Source organism: Vanellus vanellus, assembly GCF_965231255.1.
Source record: "Vanellus vanellus genome assembly, chromosome: 7".
NCBI classification, from domain to species: Eukaryota; Metazoa; Chordata; class Aves; order Charadriiformes; family Charadriidae; genus Vanellus; species Vanellus vanellus.
In genome coordinates, this window is record NC_138912.1 from 30,158,888 (window position 1) to 30,182,836 (window position 23,949).

At 38.2% G+C, this 23,949-nt stretch overlaps 1 protein-coding gene across 1 annotated transcript in view; it reads left to right on the forward strand.

The window, feature by feature from the left end:
- Positions 1-23,949, forward strand: part of NRG3 (neuregulin 3) — a gene marked incomplete at both ends in the record, with an annotated part of 417,248 nt that overhangs the window by 382,514 nt on the left and 10,785 nt on the right. Inside the window, 3 exons of the mRNA XM_082486681.1 lie at positions 7,807-7,909; positions 11,791-11,917; positions 20,085-20,212. Coding sequence (XP_082342807.1) covers positions 7,807-7,909; positions 11,791-11,917; positions 20,085-20,212 — 358 coding nt within the window. The remainder of the gene's footprint in view (positions 1-7,806; positions 7,910-11,790; positions 11,918-20,084; positions 20,213-23,949) is intronic.

Below are 23,949 nucleotides of genomic sequence, written 5' to 3' on the forward strand. Positions count from 1 at the left end.
CAGTTTCGTTGAAAATGCCTGCTGCTGCCCTGCCCTCTCCTCCTGAGACCTGTTCTTTTCTCAGTTGCAGGAGTACCACAGCATATAGGGCCATGCGCAATTCTTACTGCCCAGGAAAAACTTCACTAAGTCTTCAGCTTTGTCTCGCAAAGCTGCAAGTTTTCATGTGAGATTAGGGCAAGAGTTCGTCTCGTTTAGGTGTAGCTTTTTTTGCCCAGAATTTCACTCTGTATTACCATGATACTGTTCGTTCAGCCACCTGATGCATTTTTAGTAGAATTCGCCTCAACGGTGGTCTAAGATAAAATAGAAACAAAATGTTTTCAGATCTTTTAGTGAGTTCTTTTTCTCTCCACCAGATATCAAGTTTCTCTCCTTCAGGACTGCTGTTCCTTAGGGGGCTGTTCCTCGGCCGCTCATCCCTTCCCACCTCAGCAGAAATGCGGGCAGCCATCAGGCAGGGAGGTTACTGTCAGAGCATCACAGTTTTAGACAGCTTTACCCTTTTTATCATAAGGGTTTTTTTCACTGTGCTCATTGTCTATAAATATTGCCATGGATTTTTAGCTGTCAGCCTCTATTAACCAGGTAACAACTTCTCCCCCCTTCCAGAGTGGAAGTTAAGTTGGGGGAGGGAGGAAGAATAGCCTTCATATTTCTTTTTCTCTTATACTTAGCAAACTCTAGTTAAAATATTTACATTCAGGCTGTATCAAAAATGAACAAGATAAAAACAAGGTTCACAAGTAACTTTTATTCTTGTTAGTGTATTATAATAATAATAATAATATTAATATAGTACAGGTTAGCTTACTGGGTGTATTTTTGCAGTAAAAGAAGGTCTTAGAGAAACTTAGAATTGCTGTAATAATTGCTAAAAAAAGGAAAATTAGCACGCACACACAGAGGCTGATGAGACTTAGATAATGAATATTCTTGGTAGATGACTGACCTTATCTGTCTTAGAATGAAAGTAGATAAAGTTTGTAATAGAATTGGATTGTCTTACTTGTAATTGTCAATACGCAAAACCCCCTAACCAGACTTTTTCTTAAAAAGGAAAAAGCTCTCATCCCTTAGCTGCCTATGGAGCTTTTTCAAGCCTGAGATCTAATAAATATGTTGCATTGAATGTACTTAACTAAGGCTTTGAAAGTTTGTTAGATTTGAGTTCTGGTTGTAGCTGACACAAATTCCCAAGTTCCCGGCAGTTAAAAGGAAATGATTGTTTCTTAGGAAACCAAAGTTAAAATTAATTTACCTTCAGAATTATGATCTTGCTGTTCAAAAGTACTTACCAAACTTTCACTTCATAACAACTAGCGCTTACTGAGAATATCGGCACCTTCACTTGTTGCTTATTGCACTTCCATTATTGTAACCATAGACAACACTAGACGTTCTTGTATAAGGTTAGCTTCTCTTTTTTCTTTTTTGCAAATAATTCCACTGTTTGGTTCATTTTATTTTGTGGGGTTTTTTTAAGGATGGGTTTCATGGAAATAACTTTTTGGGAGATTTTGGTTCATTAATTTTTGAATGAGTTTTCACCTTTCACTCACCAACCTCAAATAGCTGGTTGAGAGCTAAGGGTTAGAGCACATACCTTTGCATCCCTTTTCATGATGAATCTATAACATTATACTTCATTGCTTCGTTTTTCATATTCCATGCAAAACTAGTGCAGCATTAGTGTTGTAGAATCAAGTACTCAAGATACGTCAGTCTGGTTGAATACTCATCCCTTCCTTTCTGCCTTCTTTGCACACAGTAAATGATCTCATGTGTTAAATACCGATAGTCAAACGATGTATAATATCGTGCAATTATAATATATAATGGGCTACATCCATTTCACATTGCTGTCATTAAGATCCTTCTGTTATGGATGTTCCACAAGTACAAGAGAATGTACTTGGTTGATCTTCGTTACAATCAGAATCATTGAACAGTTCTTCCCAAGAGGGAATCCCTATCGAAACTATGAAATGCTTTGTGAACTTTTGCCAGCAGAAGTCAGCTTGCTCTGTTTCCAGTTTGAAATGCGAATCTGTGCAGTTAACCTTGACTCTGCCCTTTCTGTAAACAATAGCAGATACAAACTTCAGCTCCTAATTTGTGAACCCAAGTGTTTTGAAGCCCTTTTAAAAGGCGAATTCTACCCAGACAGGCAAAAACTGAAGGAAGAAAACTCAGTGGCTAATAAAGGTAGCCAAGAGTTAGAATAAAACATAGGATTTTATGTGAAGTAATGCATAAAGATGTTGGAACACGCTTATCTGGGGCAGGTTTATCTATTTTATGTATTTGCATAGACTTCATTCCTTTAATATGTTCGTATCAAATTTTATCGCATTGATCACTGAAATGGAAGAGGCAATATTATCCTCATGGTTACAGAAAGAATAGGCACTTGATTTACCCAAGGTCAAAGAAGAAATTTGTGAACTCTGGCTTGTAGCATTTCAACTGTTAAATCGTTCTGCCTTAGCACAAGCTCCAGCATATGGCAGTGAATCTGTACGGTAGGTTTTTGCAAGTGAAAGAACAGAGAAAACTCTTGGGAGAGGTGGAAGGCTGAATCACAGATTTTGTGGAACATGCAGGCTTTTTTTTTTATTCTCTTCATGAATTAAATTTAGAATGCCTTATATAGTTCAGCACTTGTCACACATAAATCTAAGTATATTGAGAAATTCGCTTTAAATACTCTCTTGCCTTTTAACTCATGGGATCTGTGTTTTATTGGAAATCTTGACAACGTGTATGGGATTTCCATGTAGTCCTCTGTTGTTGTGTAAGGGACTTTGAGGATGCAGGACACCAAGAAGAGTGTAAGTGGCAAATGATACTATTGAGGTTTCACCTCAGTAGCGAGGTTCTGGTTCTGCAGGACATTCCAATACAATACGGCACGAGAAGAGGTACATCAGAAAACACACGGGCAGGGAATGAACGGAAAGGAACAAAGCGTGTGGCAGGGAGGTTACAGCGGAGGTGGCTTTATGGCTTAGTTTTTGCCACCTGCATGGCTGGGTTTTTGCATGGGGACAAAAAGAAAGCCTGCCTTTGTGCTCTCTTGTAATTTATTGAGGGAGAGCTGTTTTTATGTTCTGTCCATTACGCCACTCTTCCCATGTGAACTCTTACATGGCAGGGATTGAGAAAAAGGTGAAGAACAACATCTCTAAATTTTGTGGTTAAAAATAAGTGATAGAATTATTTTCATGAAGTTTTCATTGGCATTTGTCGATGGCAGAAAACACATGGAAAGCAATTGTTTGTCATACATATAAATGACAAGACACAGGGCTTTCCGTTTTCATTCTATAGCATGTTGTTACTTGCAGCAATGCAGAAACAGGGCTGTTTAGGGGAGGAGAGCGAGGAAGGAAAAGGGATGCTGAATGCTGTTAGGGTTTGTGGTGCTTTTTGGGCTGGGAGTAAAAAATTCAGGGGAAAAATTAATCTGCACATTTATTCATATTTTTTTTTCTTTCTAGAGCAAAACTTAAGTAATGCATTTGTATGGTAAATGTTGTAATTTCTCAGCTGGCTCAGTTTGAATCTTCAATAATTACTCTCTGTGATGCTTGTGACCATGAGATTTTATTCGAGAGCCATTGAAATAAGCACCACAAGGCGGAAGGCTACAACTGTTGGTTTGTTACCATTTTGCTTACGCCACGTGGACAATGGTGTTCCTCATATTTGAAATACCTTTCAAATATATTTCAATGAATTCAGAAAATACACAATCAAACTAGAGGATTCAGTGATTATGGCTGGTAATGGCATCGTGGATTTAGGTGCTAACAAAGCCTAACATAATCTGTTTTAATTAACTAAATTATTTTTTCTCAGTAATATGGTTAGAAACATATGTGATTGTTTCTCAAGGTCCTTGTACCAGTGTTCTTCCTTTTATAATAAAGTCACAAAGAAGAGGCGAGTTTCAGCTTATTTACGCAACAAAACTACCATATCCTTTAGAAGTTACAACCATGAAAAAAATGTGTCTACCCTACACTTCTTAATCCTCTAAAGTCTTATGTGTGTGCTTCAGTGGGTCTTTCCACATGCATAAAGCAGACAGATGACAGCCTTTAAGAGTAAATTTTAAAGTGCAAGAGAATAAAATGCCCCAAACCCTAGTGCCTGGAATATGGCACGTACTTTTTTTTAGTAACAGACAGATGAAAGGGGACTGTGACGCGAGAGCTGGAAGAAACTTTTCTTCAGTGGGTCTTCAGTAGTCACGTGGTGTTTTGTAACGGTAGCAAATGTGTGAGATAAGCTTAGAAAAAGGAGCACTTAAGGCATAAGAAGTTTACATTCAGTGGGGTGACGTGATAGAGCTGAAGGGAGAAAGACAATTTTGTAGCAGGAATGAAAATAAGAATCAATAGTCAAAATAAAAATGGGCTAGACGTGTAACAGCGCACACAGTGAGTGAGGACTTGTCTGTGGGAACCCAGCCTTTCCCCAGGCTACGTATCCCATCTCACTTTGTCTTGTCTTTCTGTTCTGGGAAGATCTTTCTTTCCGTAATTTTTGTTAAACAACATACTCTGCCTCTAAATGGTTTACTATGTTATTTTTCAGCACTGTGGTCTGTGGCTGTATTTGTGTTGGTATAGGTTACGTATTTTGTATAATTTGAATGCTTGGTGGAATTTGTGTTCTGTAGTCTTAAGTATGCAGCTGGATTATCCTGGAATATCCATAGTGGTTTATATTTTGGGTTTTTAGCTGAAATGTTTTCTTGCCTGCTCATTAAATGAGGAATCCTCTCCCTAGAGTGTTTATTTCAATCGAATGTAATTAAGGTGCTTTTCTTCACGAGGAATATATGAATATATGTGAATAAAGAGAGATTTATCACAGTAAGTTTCAGTCACGCTTTAAACTATCTTGAGAAGTTTGTTTCAGTATGTCAATACGTGTGTGCACAAGATGATGCACATCTTCAACTAAGGAGAAGGAATTTTCAGTTCTTTTTTACGTATTGAATTTCTGCAGCTTTCTGCTCTGTGAGAACAAAAGTGCTTTGCAGTACTCAGCTGCAGCCTTCTGCCTTATTTAAAAGCCCCGTTCAGTACACCTTGGCTAGAGAGGATCTCAGCTGTGCTCTGTGTGTGTGTTTAGAGCAATAGTGAGATTAAATCAAGGCAACAATGAGATCTTCAAAGTTTGCACAGAGACACAGATTACATTTCTATCGGTAAGAAGGTTGTTTTTTTTTTTAAAAAAAAGCCAAAGTGGAAGATTGGAGGATGGAAAAGTGCTTAACTTGGCTATATTTTAAGATGTTGGAGACAAAAATACTGGAGTCCAATACATAGATAAAGATTTAAAGGATATTAAAAAAATGAACAAAGGTGTCTAAGAAATGGAGTGAAGTTAATCAATAAATAGTTCTTTAACTATGCACTGTACAAAATAAACAAAAAGGAAAGAAAGCATCGATCAGCATGTGTTGAAAGCTAGTGACAGGGATTAACCTGACTCCACAAAAGACTTAAATCTTCACATAGTCGTTTCAGCAAGATAATATTGTCCAGTCTCTGAAGTGCTTTTATCTTGGTAAGACATATTCTAAAGCATCTTCAACAAGACAGCGATAGCTATTCAGGATTGACAAAAGACCATAGCTGCATTAAACTCGCTGTTTGGAAAAAAATAACAAAAGAGAAAACAAACAAAAAAGTAAGTATTTAATGAGGACGTAGGTTAAAATACAAGCAAAATTAAGCCTGTTTGCACGCATTACTTAAATCAATTTCTTTTAATAAATAGATTACTTTTTTTTAATTATATGCAATGTTTGAGTGAAATTACAGTTCGTAAGTGTGTATGGTTCAGTTGTGGTCTTAAGCAGTAGGTGCTGAAATTGGTATTCAGGCAGAACAGATTAACAATTGCTGAATGGAACAATTTTTTAACTGTTTGCAGTGTGATCCACCTCAACATAAGAATTCAAAATTTGTAAGATTAGTCCTTTGTGTACTGCAGTGGGAAGGGAAAGTGGATAGTTCTGTTCACACAGGCTAGTAAAAACAAACGAACAAAACAAAACAAAAGAGACCCCAAGCGCTTAGGTCATTGCCACTGAGATTTACTGTCCAGATCTGAATTTTATACTTGCCAATGAAGAATGGTCTTAAAGCTCTACTGGAATCAGTTTCAATGCAATGTTATCAGGATTTCCTACTGAATTATAACCTTTCCAACCTTTCCAGATATATTTTAGAGATGTAAAAAGTATAAATTACTATATTTAGTTCTTTTAATTTTGAAGACAATATTTTAAAAGTTCAGCTTTTAGAATTTCAAAATCAAATGAGAGAAAAGAGTCAACAGAAGCTGAGGACATTTTGCATCTTAGAAATGGCTTCTGAATCGCTGTGGTGTTCTTTGAATAAGCAAGTAAAGAAGTAATTAAGAAATAAAGATTTGCTACTTGTAACTTTATTTGAAATAGCTTATGAAAAGGGACTGGGACCCTTGCAAGAGCCAAATGACTGTATATAAGATTCCAAATGTTTAGTAAGAGCACTCTGATATTCATTCTTGAGAAGTTAATGATTAGTATTGATTAGGAGGACACTGTACATAATCTTCAGCCATTATAACACCAGATAGTATTTGACAGAAGTTCCAGTTAGGGGTAGATTTTTCAATATTTGTCTAGATTCACCTTGATGTTATCATACAATATTTTCTTCTTATGAACCTGAGACTTATGAACCTGGATCTTGGAGTTACCATCACCTACTTGACTGGTATTCATTTTTATGGGGGCATCTGGACTGAAGATGTCCAACCTAGAAAGAAAACGTAGGTTTGTCAGTGTAGAGTGCTTGTACTGTGCTTTGATAACCCTACATGTTGCTTTTCTACCTAAAATATATTAAGGAAAATACTGTTTGTATGTTCGAAGAAACTGAGCTTAAAAAATAACGAACTGTTTAGTGTGTTAGCACTATTGGACTAGAGAAGTAGCTGAAATAATAAAAATAAAATACAACACTTAAGGAGCTGTTAACGAATTCAGTGTGTGAAACTCCAGTAGCCTATCAGCTTCTGTCTGCTGTCATGAATGAGTGTTTTCTCTTGTTTTCTTAGCTTTTTTCTTTTTTTTTACTTTCATTCTGTTCCTGTTTTAAAATTAATTAGATTATGACATTTGTTGGGGAAGTGTTTTTTAAAAATAATAGACTACTATGAAAGCGATATCTGGTGCATTGTAGCATAGTAGTCATTGGGTTCCATCCAAGTTGATTAAATTAATTTTTCACTGTGGTATGTTGCACATAAGCTTCACGACATGGGAGTAAGGCATTGTAATCACCATTCAAGCAAAAAAACCCTCACATTTTTTTGGTAGCTAAAAAAGAACTCTTGGGGGACCTTGTGAGAGCTCTGATGGCTCTTGCCTTAAGCCAGAAAAACTGCATGGTTGTAGGGCTCTTTATCCTACTGACAGTAGAATTTTTCTAAAAAAGCTTAAACAATAGCATGTAGGGCAGAGAAAATATTAAACTATCCTGATTTTTGTTATTATGTGTATCTCGGTGTGTATTGGGACCACTTTCTAAAACTTTCCTAGGAGGCCACAACTCTATGAACCTTATCTAGACAAGAGGTTCAGAGAAGCATCCATTCTGTTGAGGAATCGGTCAACCCGGACCTCCAAATCTCCCCTATCTGTCCATCATTAGTGAAATCATGATGTGCTGCAATCCACTTTTTGCAAGTATTGTTTTCTGATGCTTTCATAATTCTCAATTTTGCTGTTCACAGAGAGCGAAGAAGTGTACCAGCGCCAGGTGCTGTCTATTTCCTGTATCGTCTTTGGCATAGTCGTAGTGGGCATGCTTTGTGCAGCGTTCTACTTCAAAACAAAGTAAGAGCCTTCGTCTAGCGTCTTTGTTATTTAGCTTCTTTCCTTTTTACGGCTTTGCAGTTCTTCAGTTTCTCCCCTCCTTTGAAGCTGTTGTTATCTCTGGACAGGCTACAGCAGTTCCCCACGGCTACACTAAGTCCAAAAAAAAGTAAATAGGAGTAATATGCGTTGTTTTTTCTATTTTCTGATATGAGGAAAGAAGAGATTATGTCCTTTCCAGTTCTTATTTTGACAATAGTAGTTTTATGTCTTTTACTATCAGTGCAATAATCACTTTCCTCTTTTGAAAATAAAAGTTTAAACATACCATCTCTTTTTTTTTGCATTTCATTTCCTATCCCTGAATGTCCCTTTTGTTTCTGTATGCTGAGAACAAAGGTAAAGTTAGAAATGCAGAGAGAGAGAGAAGTTCTCTGCAGATATCTGTAACCTGTAGCTAATAGTTGTAAACTGCTGATGTAGTCGCCTAACTGCAATCCAAGTATGGTTGGAATCTTCTGTACTAAACTGTTTTCAAGTTAAATACTTTCCACTCTGTTCTTTTATCTTCCCAACCAAACATTATTTTATAATATTTATTGTTACGTGTGTAATTTGAGTTGCAAATACATGACATGCTTCTCAGTGCCACTGTATCTATAAATATGTTCTGTATGGTTGTCATCCCTCATTCCTGTTCCGGCTGGAGCTAATGAGAGAACACCTATCATAGAAATATTACCTGCATGAGCTTAGCCGTGGTGGCTGAGCATCAAAACTGTAGAGGTTTGCACTATTTAAAAGTTTGGATGCTTATCTGAATCCCCCTTTTTAGAATGTATTTTAATGGATAGGAAATCTGGTGAGGACTACTTTTTATTTTTGAAAAAATGTAAAATTTTTTGACGTTTCTAAGAGGAAACAAAAAACAAGTTGGAAAAGTCACTAGATCTTTTTTTATTCTTTTTCATCCTCCCAGACTTCAGAGGTAGTTTGTGCATGATTTGAGTTCGTTCACGTTTCATCTAAACGCTCCCACCTGTTCTCATGTCTTGAGGGATTTTGTTTAATCGTTCTTAGGACCTAGAGTGTGACAGTGATGCTAGTTGGGAGGATGCTGTGGCAGGACAGTTCCTCTCTGCAAACTCCTCGGTTGTGGTATACATTGTGAGCAGAGACAGCCAGTTTGCCACTGCATTAGAGATGTCATTATGCATTTTAGATCTGCAGCAGAAAGAAGAGAGAATAAGATGTTCCTGTTCTTCCTGGAGAGGCTTGGGGGTTTTACTGGTGAAGAGAGATTCAGAAAAGGCAGAACGGGATTGTCAGTTGGAAGAACACGCAGTCAACAGCTGAGCATAGTGCGAATAAAATGTCCCTCTGTTATTCAGCTTGGGCCCCTCTTGGTCTTGCACTGTTGTGGGGAGTGGTGGAGCGCTGGGTTGGAACAGCCTTCCAAATACCATGCCTTGGATGAGGTCCTGGGGAGAGCTATGTCTAAAAATAATGAGTAGAAATAATGCTTCAAAGATGAACTCACAAGACAATAGTGCTTCATACCTCAGCAGGAGGTGAGGGTGTTGGGTTTGGGGTTTTGTCTGGGTTATGAACATGATAGTTAAGACTCACTGGGAAGAGTTGAAGTGTGCTTATGCCAGATTCTGGGAACTGAGGTTTGAAGAGTAATGAGAAAATGAGCACCTTCAGTTCAATCAAGAGATCTTATCAAATCTATGAAACACAGGAATGGTAAGATACTAATCGATCCCTAACTGCCTGCCTGTGGCTCCACCTGGCACACTATCCAAAAGGTATATACGAGTGTCTAGACTGGATTGCATAGAGGCCACATAAAACAGCATTGTAATTGCGACATCAGTCAGTGTCTTAAGGCTGTAAAATCCAACAAATTTTAAGTGCCTCAGCCGTTATCCTATGTTAGCTTTTAGTCATTTTGGGGAGCTGCTTCATCAGGCAGATGTATCTTGATCATGCGTGAGAGTTATCAAAGCATTCCTCCTGCATGGGGGATAATCCTTGCATCTAATTTGATGTATCAAACATACAGAATATTGCTACCGGCTGCAGAAACTCCGAATGGTGCACCCTTTAAGAAAAAAGTTTCCATGAAGACACTGACCCTGACTTTCTTAGTCTGACAATTGTATAATGCCTGCTGTTAGAAATACACACTTCCTTATGCACCATTAAACTAAAAGTCTTTCTTTAAAATAAATTCAATCTGAGGAAGTTTAGAACTCTAATCAAACTCTATGCCCTTCCTATTATTCCTTTTTGGGTAATCAAGAAAGTGCTGTAAATGTTAGCAACAGAGGGAGAGTACAGTAATGGGCTACTCTTTATGGCTCAGACTTTTATAGACGACTAGTGACTTTATTTCATGCTGAAGTAACAACACTTTATTGCCAAATATCTCTAAAGTAGAACACATAAGGTCCATTTATTTTGAAAACAAAAATTGTAAAATAAATGTATTAATTGGTGAGTAACTTTGAATTATTAATAGTTTCTAGTTGTATAACTGCATCCTACACTTTGGCAAGATGAATATTCATAAACCTAATATTTATGTTAGGTTGCATGGTGATAAAAGGAAATTAATTATTTGATTATTTTTTTTCTCAGTAAATTGCCTTCAGGAATCTCAATTGTAATGTTGAAGATTGCAGAAGTGCAGCTGAATATTCCAGTTTACTTACACGTGTTTATAGATGTAGAAACCACTCACTCTAAACCCAAAATGTTGCTTGAAGTGTCTTTGCTAAAATTTCAAATTTCAAATTTCAGTATAGAAAGACTGTACTTCTTATTTGACACTTCCCTGAAATCACTTCCTTCTGAAGTTTGGCTCTGCACCGACTGCTGTCCAAAAGCTGCTGGTGGCATAACAAAGTGCTGCTGGTGTTGCTGACGAGTCCTTGACCTTGCTGAGTGGTTTCCAGGGCCTCTGCAGGTTCATTGCTGGAGATGCGTCTGCTGGGGAGAAAAAGGAAGAAGGGAAGGAAGGAAGGAAAGAAAGAATTGAAATAGTACTTTGGAGTTATTTCTTGTGATCATTAAAGCTGATAGTCTCAGACAATGTAGCTTATCAAAAGAATGGAGACTGGTAAAAGAGCTTAAATATATTTTGCTAACAGTTTTTGCCCAGCTATCTGTTTGCAGAAGAGAAAAAGAAATAGTTAAAATAAAGTTTGCTGCCGCGTATCCTCAGTCACATACAGAAGTTCAGAACTCAGTTTGCCGATATAGTGTGGCAGAAACAGAAAGTCTTTATCAATAGTGTAGCTATCCCCTGAATATTGCAAGTGATTCATCTGGCGGTATTCCTAGCTCTGACATAGTGGATCGTACTATAATATGTCAAAACCACAGCCTCAGATGCCATAGTGGTGATTTTTTCCAGATTTAAGCGTGCAAGCAAAAGCTGGTCTAGTCAAGATGCTGGGTTATAGGTCAAGTCTAATGAGCAACTAGCAGAAACCTTTGATTCCTCAATACTTTTTGTAGTCATCAGGGGCTAATGCCTGGTGTGTTTGCCAAAAGCTTTGTTCCAAATCAGAGCAAAATGCTTTTTTAATATGCAGGCCTACTTGCAAGCTATTGTTAAATATGTAATAGATGATCTTACAAAATTCTGCACTAAAACAGCTAGCATGCTATTACAGTAATCTGAGAGCAGAAGATCTTTTAAACGGAAGACCTCTTTTTCCTTTCTTAAGCCTCGCCAGAAAATGACCACTGCATTGAAATATTAGACACCAGTCAATTAGCTCATATACGGTGAAGTTTTGAACAGAGGGAAGCGTGACTATAAAAATACCATGGCTATAGTAGAAGAACAAGCTAACTCTTTCTTATATCTGTTTTATTTCTCTCTGCAGGAAGCAAACAAAGCAAATTCATGAACAGCTGAAAGAAACACAGAATAGGAAAACCTACAGCCTAAATGCTTCCAGCATGATGGCAAAGTCAGAGTGTATGGCACAAAGCCGAGTCCAGCTGCAAAATGTAAGTAATCCTGCCAGCTACAACACTTAATAGCCTGGCTGCGTTCCTGCTGCTGATGGCAGCACCTCACCATGTTGCTGTGAGCATCTGAGCAATGGGAACAAGAATTCTCACCTCTTCCATAAAACGTTTTCTATCGCGCCTTTTAATGGAAAACAGCAAGCAAGGGTTTTTTTCTTAAGTTATTTCAATGGTCCTGGTACATTTTGTTCACGTAATGGACCTTGCTGAGCCCCCTAGCTCTGTATCCAGCAGTGGAAATTCCTATTTTAGTTTCCAGCAATACCTTAGCTCGTATGTATGGTATATAGGTGAAGTGGGAGTCCTTCATCTTAAGTGATTTGGATTTCAAGTCTTCCAATACTGAATGAACCTGCATGAAAAAAATGTAGAGCTATGTCGCAGTTAATTCAGAGTAAATTCAAAATCTAGAACTAAATTTACACTCGTAAACTAGTGCCCAAGGGAAGACTGTGCAGATGGTCTCATTTTCCTGGGGCTTGAGGTAAAGGGATTTTTGATACCAGGAAGAGATTAGTTTATTCAAACTAAATTATTAGAATTTTTTTTAGAAATTTTCTGTATATAGTTATATGTAAGTTAATACAATCCCCCAATCATGAAATACATAAAGCATATTTCAAATAAGGAACTTGAAAGCGACCAATTTATTTAGCCCCAAATGCAAAGTATTTTCCAATGCGTGTCATTTTCTTCCCCCTGGTCATACACATTTGGTGATGTCTTATTTTGAACAGAGTCTTTGGAACAACTGAGAAGGATCCTGATAGCAATACAATAGGAAATCATAAAAGATGTATTGGAGCCTTTCTAAATGCTTAACTCTTTAAAAAAAAAAATCAAAATACAGTATCTGAGTTTTTCTTAAAGGGCTGACTGCCTTATTTGCCAGATTCCATCAAAATAGTGGGAGTTTACAAAAGTGAGCGTTCATGCCCACTTAGCCACAGATGTCTCAACTCCTGGGTTCCATTCAATTAATGAAGAAATAAATATAAGCCCTTGTAACCAATTCAGAGTAAGCAGAGCCTCCATGCTAAGGCAGAGGAGTTGTCAGAGCATTACTTGTGTTCGCTTTTTTTTTTTTTTATAGGAGCACCATTGTGGTTTTGATATGCTTTGTGGTTCAGGAAAAATACGCTATTTCAAGAGGGAAGATAGCTCCACTAAATTGACATAATCACTGTTTAGGGAAGCTTGAGTAATTCTTTGTTTCACTTTCAATTCATTCGGTCATATATTACTTCTAGCTCCTAAAAAAGGCTGTTGGGAGTGTTGTTGGGTTGTAATGATGGCAACAAAAGGTAAAGTTGTAAAGAGCCTTTGTGATCCTTTTGTTCTAGCATATAAAGTAGGTCTTGGTTAACACTAAGAATATGTTCTTTGCCTTTTTCTCACTGTAATCCAGTGCAATATTTTGTCAACCCATCATCACGATGAGCTATTTGATGTCTTCTGAGCAGCTGACAAACACATCAACAAGCTTTATTGAAGTCTTTTTCTTTTGCTGTAACATTAGCCATAATGGCTGAAGTAGCAGTTTGTAGATTCCAGATATTAGAGATTGAAAACCATTATTATTACTTTTTTTTTTTTTTTAATCCAAATTTGCATTTCAGCTTTTAATGCTGTTCAGACTGGCATTATCAGTGCTGGTAATTAACACACCATTTTCTTGTTCTTGTGGCTACTTTGCAGGCAGCTCTTTTCTCCTTGCCATTAATGCATTTTCCCTTTGGGAGCAAAGATACTTAGGAAGAAAAACAGAATGACCTTGTGCAGGATGTAGCGTAACTGTGCAGGGTAATAATGGTTTCTATTGTTAGCAAGATTTTAGTGCAGGAACGCATGTAGGCAGTTCATGAAATATTTACAAAACCTGGCAGATTGCAGGGGGAAAAAGAGGGCAGGGGGTACGGCGAGGCGGCAGAAAAGAACTTTGAAATGGTATTTTGTAGGCATGGCTGAGGGTCTCCCCATCAGAGACCAGAGCTCTGCCCCAGGCGTATCTGCTGGGTGGGAAAGGGAGCGGGGAGGAGAGCGCTCCCGCGGCCGTGCTGCCGCCTTTCTGCCGGTCACTGCCTGGATGGCCTCTCCCTGCGATTCCCATCTGCAGCTCCTACCACGTGGGTTTGGAAAGGAATCTTAGGTCTCTTCATTTCTAGGAGCCAATGAAGAAACTTAATTTAAGAAGGTTATTTTCTGGAGAGTAGTCCTCCAGTCTGGGGTTTTGGTTTATTTAATCCTGGGAAGCTGTTTCTTTTCCCACTCCAGGTGCTCCTCTTACATGGGAAAACTGCCTTGCTTGTGTGTCACCTTTCTCTCTTCCCCGAAAGATTCTCCCGTATTTTTCTCTTGCCTATTTTGAATGGACCTGGTGATGCTTTCAGTTTTTTCACCCTGCTTTTTCTTCTGTAGAGAAGAATACGTTAGTGTGGATCTGAGAATAGTTTCATAAGGTTCCTCATTCTTGGTGACTCTTCTAATACTGTCTATTCTGAAAAAGCCATGACATTTTGACTCAGAGATTGCTACATTTAGTAAAGGATGCATGGATCTTTTCAAATGCTGTGTTGCTCTAGAAAGAGGTTTTACTTATTTCCCAAGACCCGGGGCATAGCAGACAGTGTTTCAAGTGGTTGGTAGCTGGAAAGAGCTTGACCAATCTCAGTGAAGTACTTTTTATCCTCATCATTCCTTTTTTCCCTTTTTACCCTTGACTAGACTTTAGAAAAAGAATTTCCTTCTTCAGTACTTATTTTCAAAGCCAATTTTGATTTTTTTTTAAATGAGGAAGCCATATGAATGTATCAAAATTGCTGTTAACAGAAAAAATCTGCATTTTTTTAACCAAGTATGAAAATGAATTACAAATTTGCGTTTTCTTGTAGCCTAACTCATACTTGCAGCTATTTGCATTACTGCAGATCTCACTCCCCATGATATCCCACCTCTATGCCAACTAAAACTTCTTCACAGTAGTGTGATTATGAGAACCATATACAAGGTTAAAAGCTCGGAATGTTTCCTTTTAAAACACTTGCCATTTGTATCAGAATTCTGCTGCATCCTAGACTACAGGTTACCTTGCAACAATCCTTATTTCAGAAGGCAGTGTTTAAGGAATGGATTTGAAGTGTTGGACGTTCCCTCAAGTTCATTAAACATCCATATGGCAGGATTGCTCTTGCAGATGTGGATATCCAAGTTAAGCAATAGGATATTCAGAAAAACATGGAGCCGGCCAACTGAAAAATGTAGGCTTTTTGAAACTCCCTTCATTTAAGAAGTTACTCTTTTGGGGGTTTTTGCCCTCTCTGATCAGCAGGGATAACACAAGCAATGAAGGATGGCCACATCCCAATATCTCCCATGGCAGGCCCCGAGGCTGAGGAAGAACGCAAGGAGAGTTAGGGGTTGAAGTTAAAACATGGGTGCCTCCCTGTCATTTGCTATATTTCAGGAATAAAGCTTTTTGTTTGCATTGACAATATTTTGACGTATCGTGTGTTTTTCCTTCCCGCGCTCAAATGCTTTACCTCTCCTCCACCTCCTCCCTCTGCTCAGTTGCGATTCTGTAAAGTAAAACAAAGGGTTAGATTTTGTCAGGACAGCTGTATTCTCTCTGAATCTCTGCTGCTCGTAGCTGGTAATTGTGTAACCTGTGCCAAGTCTGTTTCTCTTGTTATCGATTCCATTATTTTGTTGGGGATACAAATTAGATGAAAAATACTGTATACTGTAAGCAGGATTCATAAATAACTGAACACAGCTCTTAGTATTTGTCCTGAATCTCCTTCAAGTCCACTGCTTTTCCCAACTATTCTGGCAGCAACACACTTAATTTCTTGCTAGGTTTTCTAGCGTCTTGGATTTGGATACTAATGCACTGGTAATCTTGCTATAATTCTTCAGTCAGGAAGAGATAGATATGCCAGATTTTAATACAGGATCTTTGAGGTACACAGGAGATTCAGATTTATTTCACCTAATGCATGACACTTAGGTCTTCCTAGTATTACCTACCCCTTCCCCAAAGAGATTATATTATCTTCAAGAGGTTTTTGACGAACGTGCTCCACAAGACGAACGGTTCGATGTCCTCATAAGCAAAAGGAATTAAATTGTCATTGTCAGCTGCCACTCTTGGAAAGAGAAGAGCTCTGTGCCCCCCTCATAGACCGTGCAAGGGGCGAGAGGAGGTAGTGGAGCCCTGTTTTTCTGTAGTTCACCAGGCTTTTTTTTCCACCTGGACTAGACGGTTTCTTTCAGTTCTCATCACTTGACAAATATGTCGTGCAACAAAAATTAAAAAAAAAAAAAAAACAAAGAAAAAAAAAAAAACAAACAAAAAAAAGCAGCTGAAGCCTTCCCATTTCTTTAGTGATTCTGAGTTACCGTGGTTGTTTGAAGTGGCCCTTTTCACCTTGGTGGGTTTTAATACCTTCTCCCATGGTACTAAGTGGGTCTATTAATTCCCCATCACTTTACCTCTGAGGTGGTTAATACGCTTTTCATGCTGTGGTGTGTGGTTTCACTTTTCACTACACTTGGTTCGTATAACTTGCAATCACTAGCTCCAGGTTTCTGATATTCTTATAACGGGGGGGGGGGGAGGAATGCTCTTTTTCTGCCTTGTTGCCTTTTGTTGACAGTTTTAGGAAATAAATCGGTTTTAGTCACTGTGATAGAATGCAATTAATATATGTTTAGCACAACAGATACACTTAAATATTTTCAAAGATTGCAGTGTGGTTTTGCCTGAGTTACGAGGTGATTTATCAGCTAAGATCAAGAGCAAATGTCCCATTTCTGTATTGCATGGCTGCTGAGGAGAACAGACAAACTTGGGTTCACTGGCCTCCGTCTAAAGCTAGTTTTGGCAACAAAACACATAGAGCATATGGGAAGAGCTGTAAGGACGTTAAATGTACTGCCTGACAGGCTTTTCTGCAAGGTCAGCCCATCCAGAAACGTCACTGGCTCTTTACCTCCCTGAGGCACCCTCTCTGAATGCAATTTAAAGCTGCCCCCTCTGCCTTCTCAGTCCCTTGTGTAATGGGATCCCCACATCACCTCTCTTCCAATGCCACATGCCTTTCTGGACTTTTTATTATTACTATTTTGGGAAAATCATTGAAGAGGAAGAGCTAAGAAAAGCCGGGGCGGGGAGGGATGGGTGTTTTGTTTTGCATAACAGTAGGACAACAGTGTCAAGCTATTCTGTAGCATTTGAGTGGCATTTGTTATCCATGGAACCTACATTTTAGGATAAAGAATACAGGGCATGGAGCAGGGGAATTACGCCCTCAGAGCCGTAGAGTAGGTCAGTGGCAGAGGCTGATTTCTTGCCTCCTGGCCCAGGCTGCCATTGCAGACTCGCTCAGCGTTAACTAGCAGGGGGTGGAATTTTATTGTCAAAGAGTTGAGTAATTGTACACAACAGATGATTTCTTTTCTCCATGAAACTGTGAAAAATTGAAAATTCGCAAAACGGTTTCTTTTTAAATGCTATCATTATTCTTTAATTTATTTAGCCATATGCATCAAAGTTTCTCAGTAATTGCTCAAACAAGCACAAATAATTAAGCAAGAAGACAATAAAACCATTTAAAAAAAATAGACGTAAGCTTTCGGTGATGCTTTCAACCTGCTGCAACAGTCCTTTGAAAGTGTTCCGCAGCTTATTCTCCATCCTGGCTGAGTATTCAGCAGCTCACAGAGCTTGCAGAGCTCAGCCCAGGTGAGACCTGGACTGTGGAAGCAGTGGGATGGGCTCTGCTGGGACACAGATGTGGAGTAATCCCATACCAGACTTGTAGGGGCATCAACTGATACTGCTGTAAACTCCTCACAGAAATCCGAAGATATTTTTCTCCAGAGGTGATCTCAGAGAAAGGATGTACCGCTTATGGTTAAGCTAAAGGAGTATAAACCCAATTGTGTTTAAACTTATTTCAATGTCTGAATAATGTGATACACCCAAATTAGTTCACTTACATTGTTCAAATTCTCTGTATATCCACACCCTCAATTTAAATTGTGATTCACGTTTTCATTGTCACTAATGTTATGGCTGTTATGGTAATTGGTAAATTGTGTATCTGAAAATGGCATAAAAGAAATGTTCAGTTGGGGGAAAAAATATCCTTTGCAGGTGGTGCTGGGTGATCAGCATAGTTTGCTAGTCAGCATCAGAGCAGCTTCTGGGGATCCTGGTTTTCCTCAGTTGTGATGAGGACTCTGTATGCCATCGCTCCAGCCCCACATCCACCTCAACCATGGATGTAGCAAAAGGCAGAGCTTATCTCTAATTACCCTTCATGATTCACTTCATACCTATGGTCTTATAAGCCATTCAGACCTTCAATTTAGTAGCGTGAACAAACACAGAAAAGGACAGAAATAGCTTCCTGGCACTAACAACCCATTCTTTACATAGCTCAAATTGATTTATTCGGGTCAGAAATGAAAGACAGTTTTATTTCTGCAGCTGGCAGGATAACTATTAAAGTTTAAAACCTTCACAGACATGAGTACCTTAAAAATCATACTTCTGTCTGAATATTTTATCTACAACATTTGCAAGTGACAACTAAGATCAGGGTAACTGAAAGAAATGAGTGGAATGTGTTTCTTCTTATTATTTCACTTGTCTTTACTTCATGCATGTGGCAACATTTTGCATATTGTCACTCTCATAGCTTTGCCTTCAGAAACATGTAAGCGGTAGTTTTGGCCCTGTTTATGTGGGTATTTCACACAACAGAAAGAGGGAGAAGAGCATTGGAGAAAAAAATTGAAGATCAGTTGTTTTATCTATAGAAATCAGTCATAAGAAGTCTGAGTAGGTAGACTAAAACTGCATGTAACACATTTTTAAAAGAGAGTAATCCTATATGACTTTCCTTTTTGATTTTGCTGAAGTCTGAGAAAATGTAGATGAGAATAATGAGAATCAGAAAATAATTCTGTATTTTTAAGGAGTTATTGGTCTTTTGTTAGATAACAAAATAGTTATGAAGAACTGTACTTGGAAAGAAATCTTACTATCTTCTCCGCGGATGTTTATGCTGTTGTATCATAGGGTGGCATTTTTTTTATATTGTTATTAATTTAATTTGTATTTTCTTTCTAAAATATTTCATCATGTAATAGCTTCCCCAGTACTAGTCTATTGTAAAGATAACATGGAAATCTAGGTATCTAGTACTAAAAATACAAAGTCAATACAGAAAAAGAAACCAATTAGATTTACTGCAGGTCATTGTAATGCAATGTGAAAAAACTGCGAAGTGCAGTATTTTTCATACTTATGGGTTAACCTCTAATATCTGTGAGATATTGCCCAGTAACCACTAACAGGATTGATTCTTCTTCTAAGCCAAAATCCAGCTTTTTTTTTACACTGTGACTTTCTGGCTCCATTCAGGATCTGAGACACAATTCTTGCTGAATTTCCAGTTGAATCACAAAGCAAGAAAAAAATCTGTTCTTTTTCATGTCCGGTGTCTGCTTTACAGACCTTTGTGTCTCGTTATGCGCCCAGAGACTGCCCTACGCCTACGACTGTCACAAGAAGAATTATGTTTACACTGTTCTTACTAGCACAGATACTCCCAGGTCAAAAGTTTCAGGCCTGTTCAGAAGGGTTATCTGGCTCTACGGATAGGATTCAGATATTTTTCTACTTATATGATGATACAGATGCTGTTCCAGTTTGGTTTTCGTAGTTACGGATGCTGATAAAAGCAGTGTTTGACTGAAATCACCAAAGGACCCAAGAAGGTGCTGACCCTCCTCTGAGATGTGTTTTGTGATCTCAGCCTGCGTGGACAGCCGCGAAAAAAAAGGGTTTAGTCAAAGGAATCAGTGTTCCCTATCATTATGGGCAGATCAGTCAGTAATTTTGCTACTAATGCAGATATCAGCATTTTGATGGGGAGGAGGTAATGGGGATAATGAGTACCAGCGCTTTCCGCTATGTAAACAATAGTGAATGAATGTATTACTTGCAATGCCTAATTTTAATTTAGAAATGCATTAGAGCACTTCTTACCCCACTCCAATATGAATTCTGATTGAATAGCATCAACGATGTACTTTGCCTTTTGTGTATTAATTAATTTTATTCTCTGTGCCACAGTATTCAAAAACAGATAGGCATCCTGGGCCTATTCTGGACAAAGTTATGGAGTCTAGTTTTTCAGGCCCTCAGTCTTTCCCAGAGGCCTTGTCTCCCGACAGAGGAACCCAGCCCATCAAGCAACATAGGTAAGCAAACAGCTGTCTGATGGGAGATTTGGCAGGCTGCCGAGGGATGGCGTTGAACTGGTGATACCTGTGCAGGATTATTGTGCGCTGTGATTTGGAGAGATGCTGAATGGTATTGTACCAACAGAGCCTCAGCCGACTCATTAAGCAGATGTCCAAGCTTTTTCTTATCTGCAGCCATAAAAGGCAATGGCACCGCTCACCGACTTTATCTGCGTTTTTTAAAAGTCCTAGAGGAAGCATTTAAAGACGCCATCCGAGCTGTAGACACAGGCCAGTGAATGAAACAACTGTAGTTTGAGAAAGCATTAAAACCAAGACTTCCCTTATCGATGGTCGTGAAGTTAATGACTCGTTTGCTGCAGAAAGACATGGTTGCAAAATTCCAACCTTTCTCACTGGTTCTTTAAACAAATAATACTTGAAATGAATAATGACTTATTTATGAACTTATTTATGGTCTTTGAAAACCAGTCTTTAAAAAAGTTTGGATGGTTGTTTCCAAGAGGAAAAAAAGAGGAAAGTCACCCATCACTGGATGGCATTTGGATTAGAATTCTGCTCATAGTCGTCTTGGATGAAAAACAGTGCAGATGCTTCATTACGGGACTAGAAACCAAACTCATGTCTGGTACAAGCACTAGTGTTGGCAGAATGGCAGTGGTAACGTCTGGTCTAGAGCACACTGAGAAAAAAGGCTGAGAAAAACGAGTTCAGAATATTCTCAGCTAGATAATCCGGAGGGGAAGACTTATTTTTTAAAATTACTAAAAACCACGAAAGTCTGAGATTGCGTGAGGTTATGATCTAGCTTCTGTAGTATTTGGTGCATTTTCATTGCTGTCCCCAGTCAGCTACACGTTCCCTCTCTTTTGAATGAATGATTTGCTTAACCTACCAAAGTGCCGCATATGAGCCAGGAAAGGATATTTGGGTCCTATCTACTTTTACCTTACTTAAGCCTTTAATTTGGCAGGAAAAAATAATGCCAACTGTCATGTCAGATCCATTTCTTAGAGCTTATTCCTTATTACACAGAGATTTTCAAAATATGCTTAATAATTTTACTGAAAATAGATGAACTACAGAACTGTTGCTTAGACCCCTTCCCACTGAAGTTCTGGGGGGAGTTTTATCTCCATTTAGTCAAAAGGTTCGAAAAAACACAGTGACATTCCCTTGCCTTTAATAACATGATTGCAGTATCCAAACTGGAAATGTTTTAGGTGCTGTACCATGACATTACCTAAGCTTAAAAATGTGGAAATAAATTAAAGACTGAAAATATTCTATTTATGAACGTCACTTAAAATAAAAACTGAATCACTCTCTAGACTCCTTGTTTTCCGTAGGGAAACTACAGAATAAGCCACACTGAATTTACAGTGAACTAATGCGTAATCCCAGGTTGCTCATTTTAACACCTTTGCACACAAAATCTCTCTTTACCGGGGGGGAAAAAAATGTGCCCAGCAGTCATCTGTCATCTTATTTGCAGATGTCAAGCACCAGACTATCTTAAGAGTCTTTGCTTCAGGACTGTTAATTTATAAAGAATTCTTTTTGTAGTTTTATAATTTAAGATTTATTATACAAGGCCCTCGCTTTATAAAAAATGCAGCAGATTTGAACATTTAAACCTTATAAGGCTGTCTTTAATTTGTGCACCATGAGACAGCTTCCGAATTTACTTGCTGTCTTTAGTTTGGCCAAATGAGGAAACTTCTTTTTTTGCTGGGATACATTGTGTCCAAAACATCGCCCAATTCCATTCCAAACCTGCCATGAGCCTGGAAAAATTACAGCAGCTCTGCAGGTTCTCTGTTTTATGCTGCTGTTATTGTTTTGGTTTGTTTCTGCTCGCTATGGAAATATTTGGTTCCGCTTCCAGACCTGTTTTCTCCGCTGGTGTTTTCAAGGGCGTTAATGATGGGTGATTACTTCCTCAAATCAGGAGCTGTCTGTTTCCAGTTCCTAAAACAATACAATTTTGGCCTGGCAGTAAGATTATGAAGGTGGAGAATCGTTTGGGGTTGCTGAAATGTGGCTGACGGAGATCACCTAGTTATTTCACTCAGATCACTAGGTAATAGCGATTTTCTGTCTCTACCAGCCCCAGCTGCGTGCACGGAATTACTGCAGAGATTGAATCGAAAATTTGAATCTCCACTGAATCTTACTCCTAAAATATTTCACCTGTATTATGCACTGTTATTACGGTAGAAGAGTTTTATATCATCTGCTTGCATATGTAGAACAACTCTTTGTGATGTCAAAACTGGAAAGTAACAAATGTGTTTAATCAGTAAACTTCCAGTAAAGTATACAATGCGCTCAAAATTCACCTCGGATTATCTGTTGATTTTAGTAAGAAGAAAACCCATACTGCCTTAATTTCTAACAGAGAGAAGCAAATTAGAGTTTTGTTAATTATGGGATTGAGTTGTGATCCTTTTGAATAGCAGTTTTCTTGGTAATTAGTCATCCTGACTTTCACTCATTGATTCAGTCATCAGTGATTTTAGAGATTCATTTCAGAGAATACCATGATGAAAGCCAAACGCAGAGGCTTTTAGCCTAGAGCAGTTGTATTGTCTTACAAAAATACCAAAATAGGATAAACTTACTCTAAAATTTACAATAATTTGTTTGCATTTTAATGAACTTTTAACACCACAAAAAGCATGGTAAAACCAATTTTTTTATTTAGTAAACATTTTATTCTTTATGCTCCCAATATGATTGATTCGGTTTAAATTAAAAGAAAGAGTAAAAAAAAAAAAAAAGTTATTCTGTAAATAAGGCTATTAAGTTTCAAAGAACAAGTCTTGATAAACTAAATCAACTGATAATGTAAAGGCAGAGGAAGCCGGAAAGGGAGAAAGTATAAGGAATCTGATATTTTTCCCAGGAAAGAACATAGTTTTCTGGAGAAACTTACTAAAAAGAATGCCTAAAAGGAATGGGGTGTAGGGGAAGAAACAAACTGTATCACAGAGGGCAAGCAGTCATGCTTGAAGTGAATATTTCCAGGAATCACCGAGAGTTAAGAATTACTGGTAATACTGAAATCAATCAATTGTTCTTGCCGTATAAAGAAGAGGAGTACTATACAGGAAGAAGCAAAGCTGCTGATGGGACTGATACAATATATGAAGCAGTTAGGGCAATTCTGAATGAATATGTTTCATTTTTCATTTAGGATGATTATTTGAGGGCGAAGGTAGAATGGGAATAGAATCAAATGTATGAAAATAGACATTACTACAGTCAAAGTGGAAATAAAATGCAGAAATCAAAGCCCTCGAGTCAAGATGGTCTGGTTAATCTTGATCAAAGAAGTCTGGAAGGGCTCGTGAAATTTCAAGTCTGGTAGCAAAATCTGTCACAATGGGAGTGTGCCATGTGGTGATGGAATAGCGAACGTCAAATATTTAGGAAGGGGAAAAATTTATCGAAAGATCTGAAGACCTATTATGTTGAGTTAGACTAGGCAAGGCTTAGGACAAGTGTTGGGGAAGCAGATTCTTTGGGTAGATGTAAAAAAGGCTAAAAATTCTCATGAGGTTTACCAGCAGCAGTTCCCACAACACTTTCTTTGTATTTGGCGTAGGTGAGCTAGATCTCTACACAGCCTCCATCAACGTTTGATTAGTTGTCACATCTCTAATGCCTTTAATGGGAGAAGGTAGAGAGAGGGAGAAAAACTAGAATGCGCGTATACAGAGGTGGTTAAA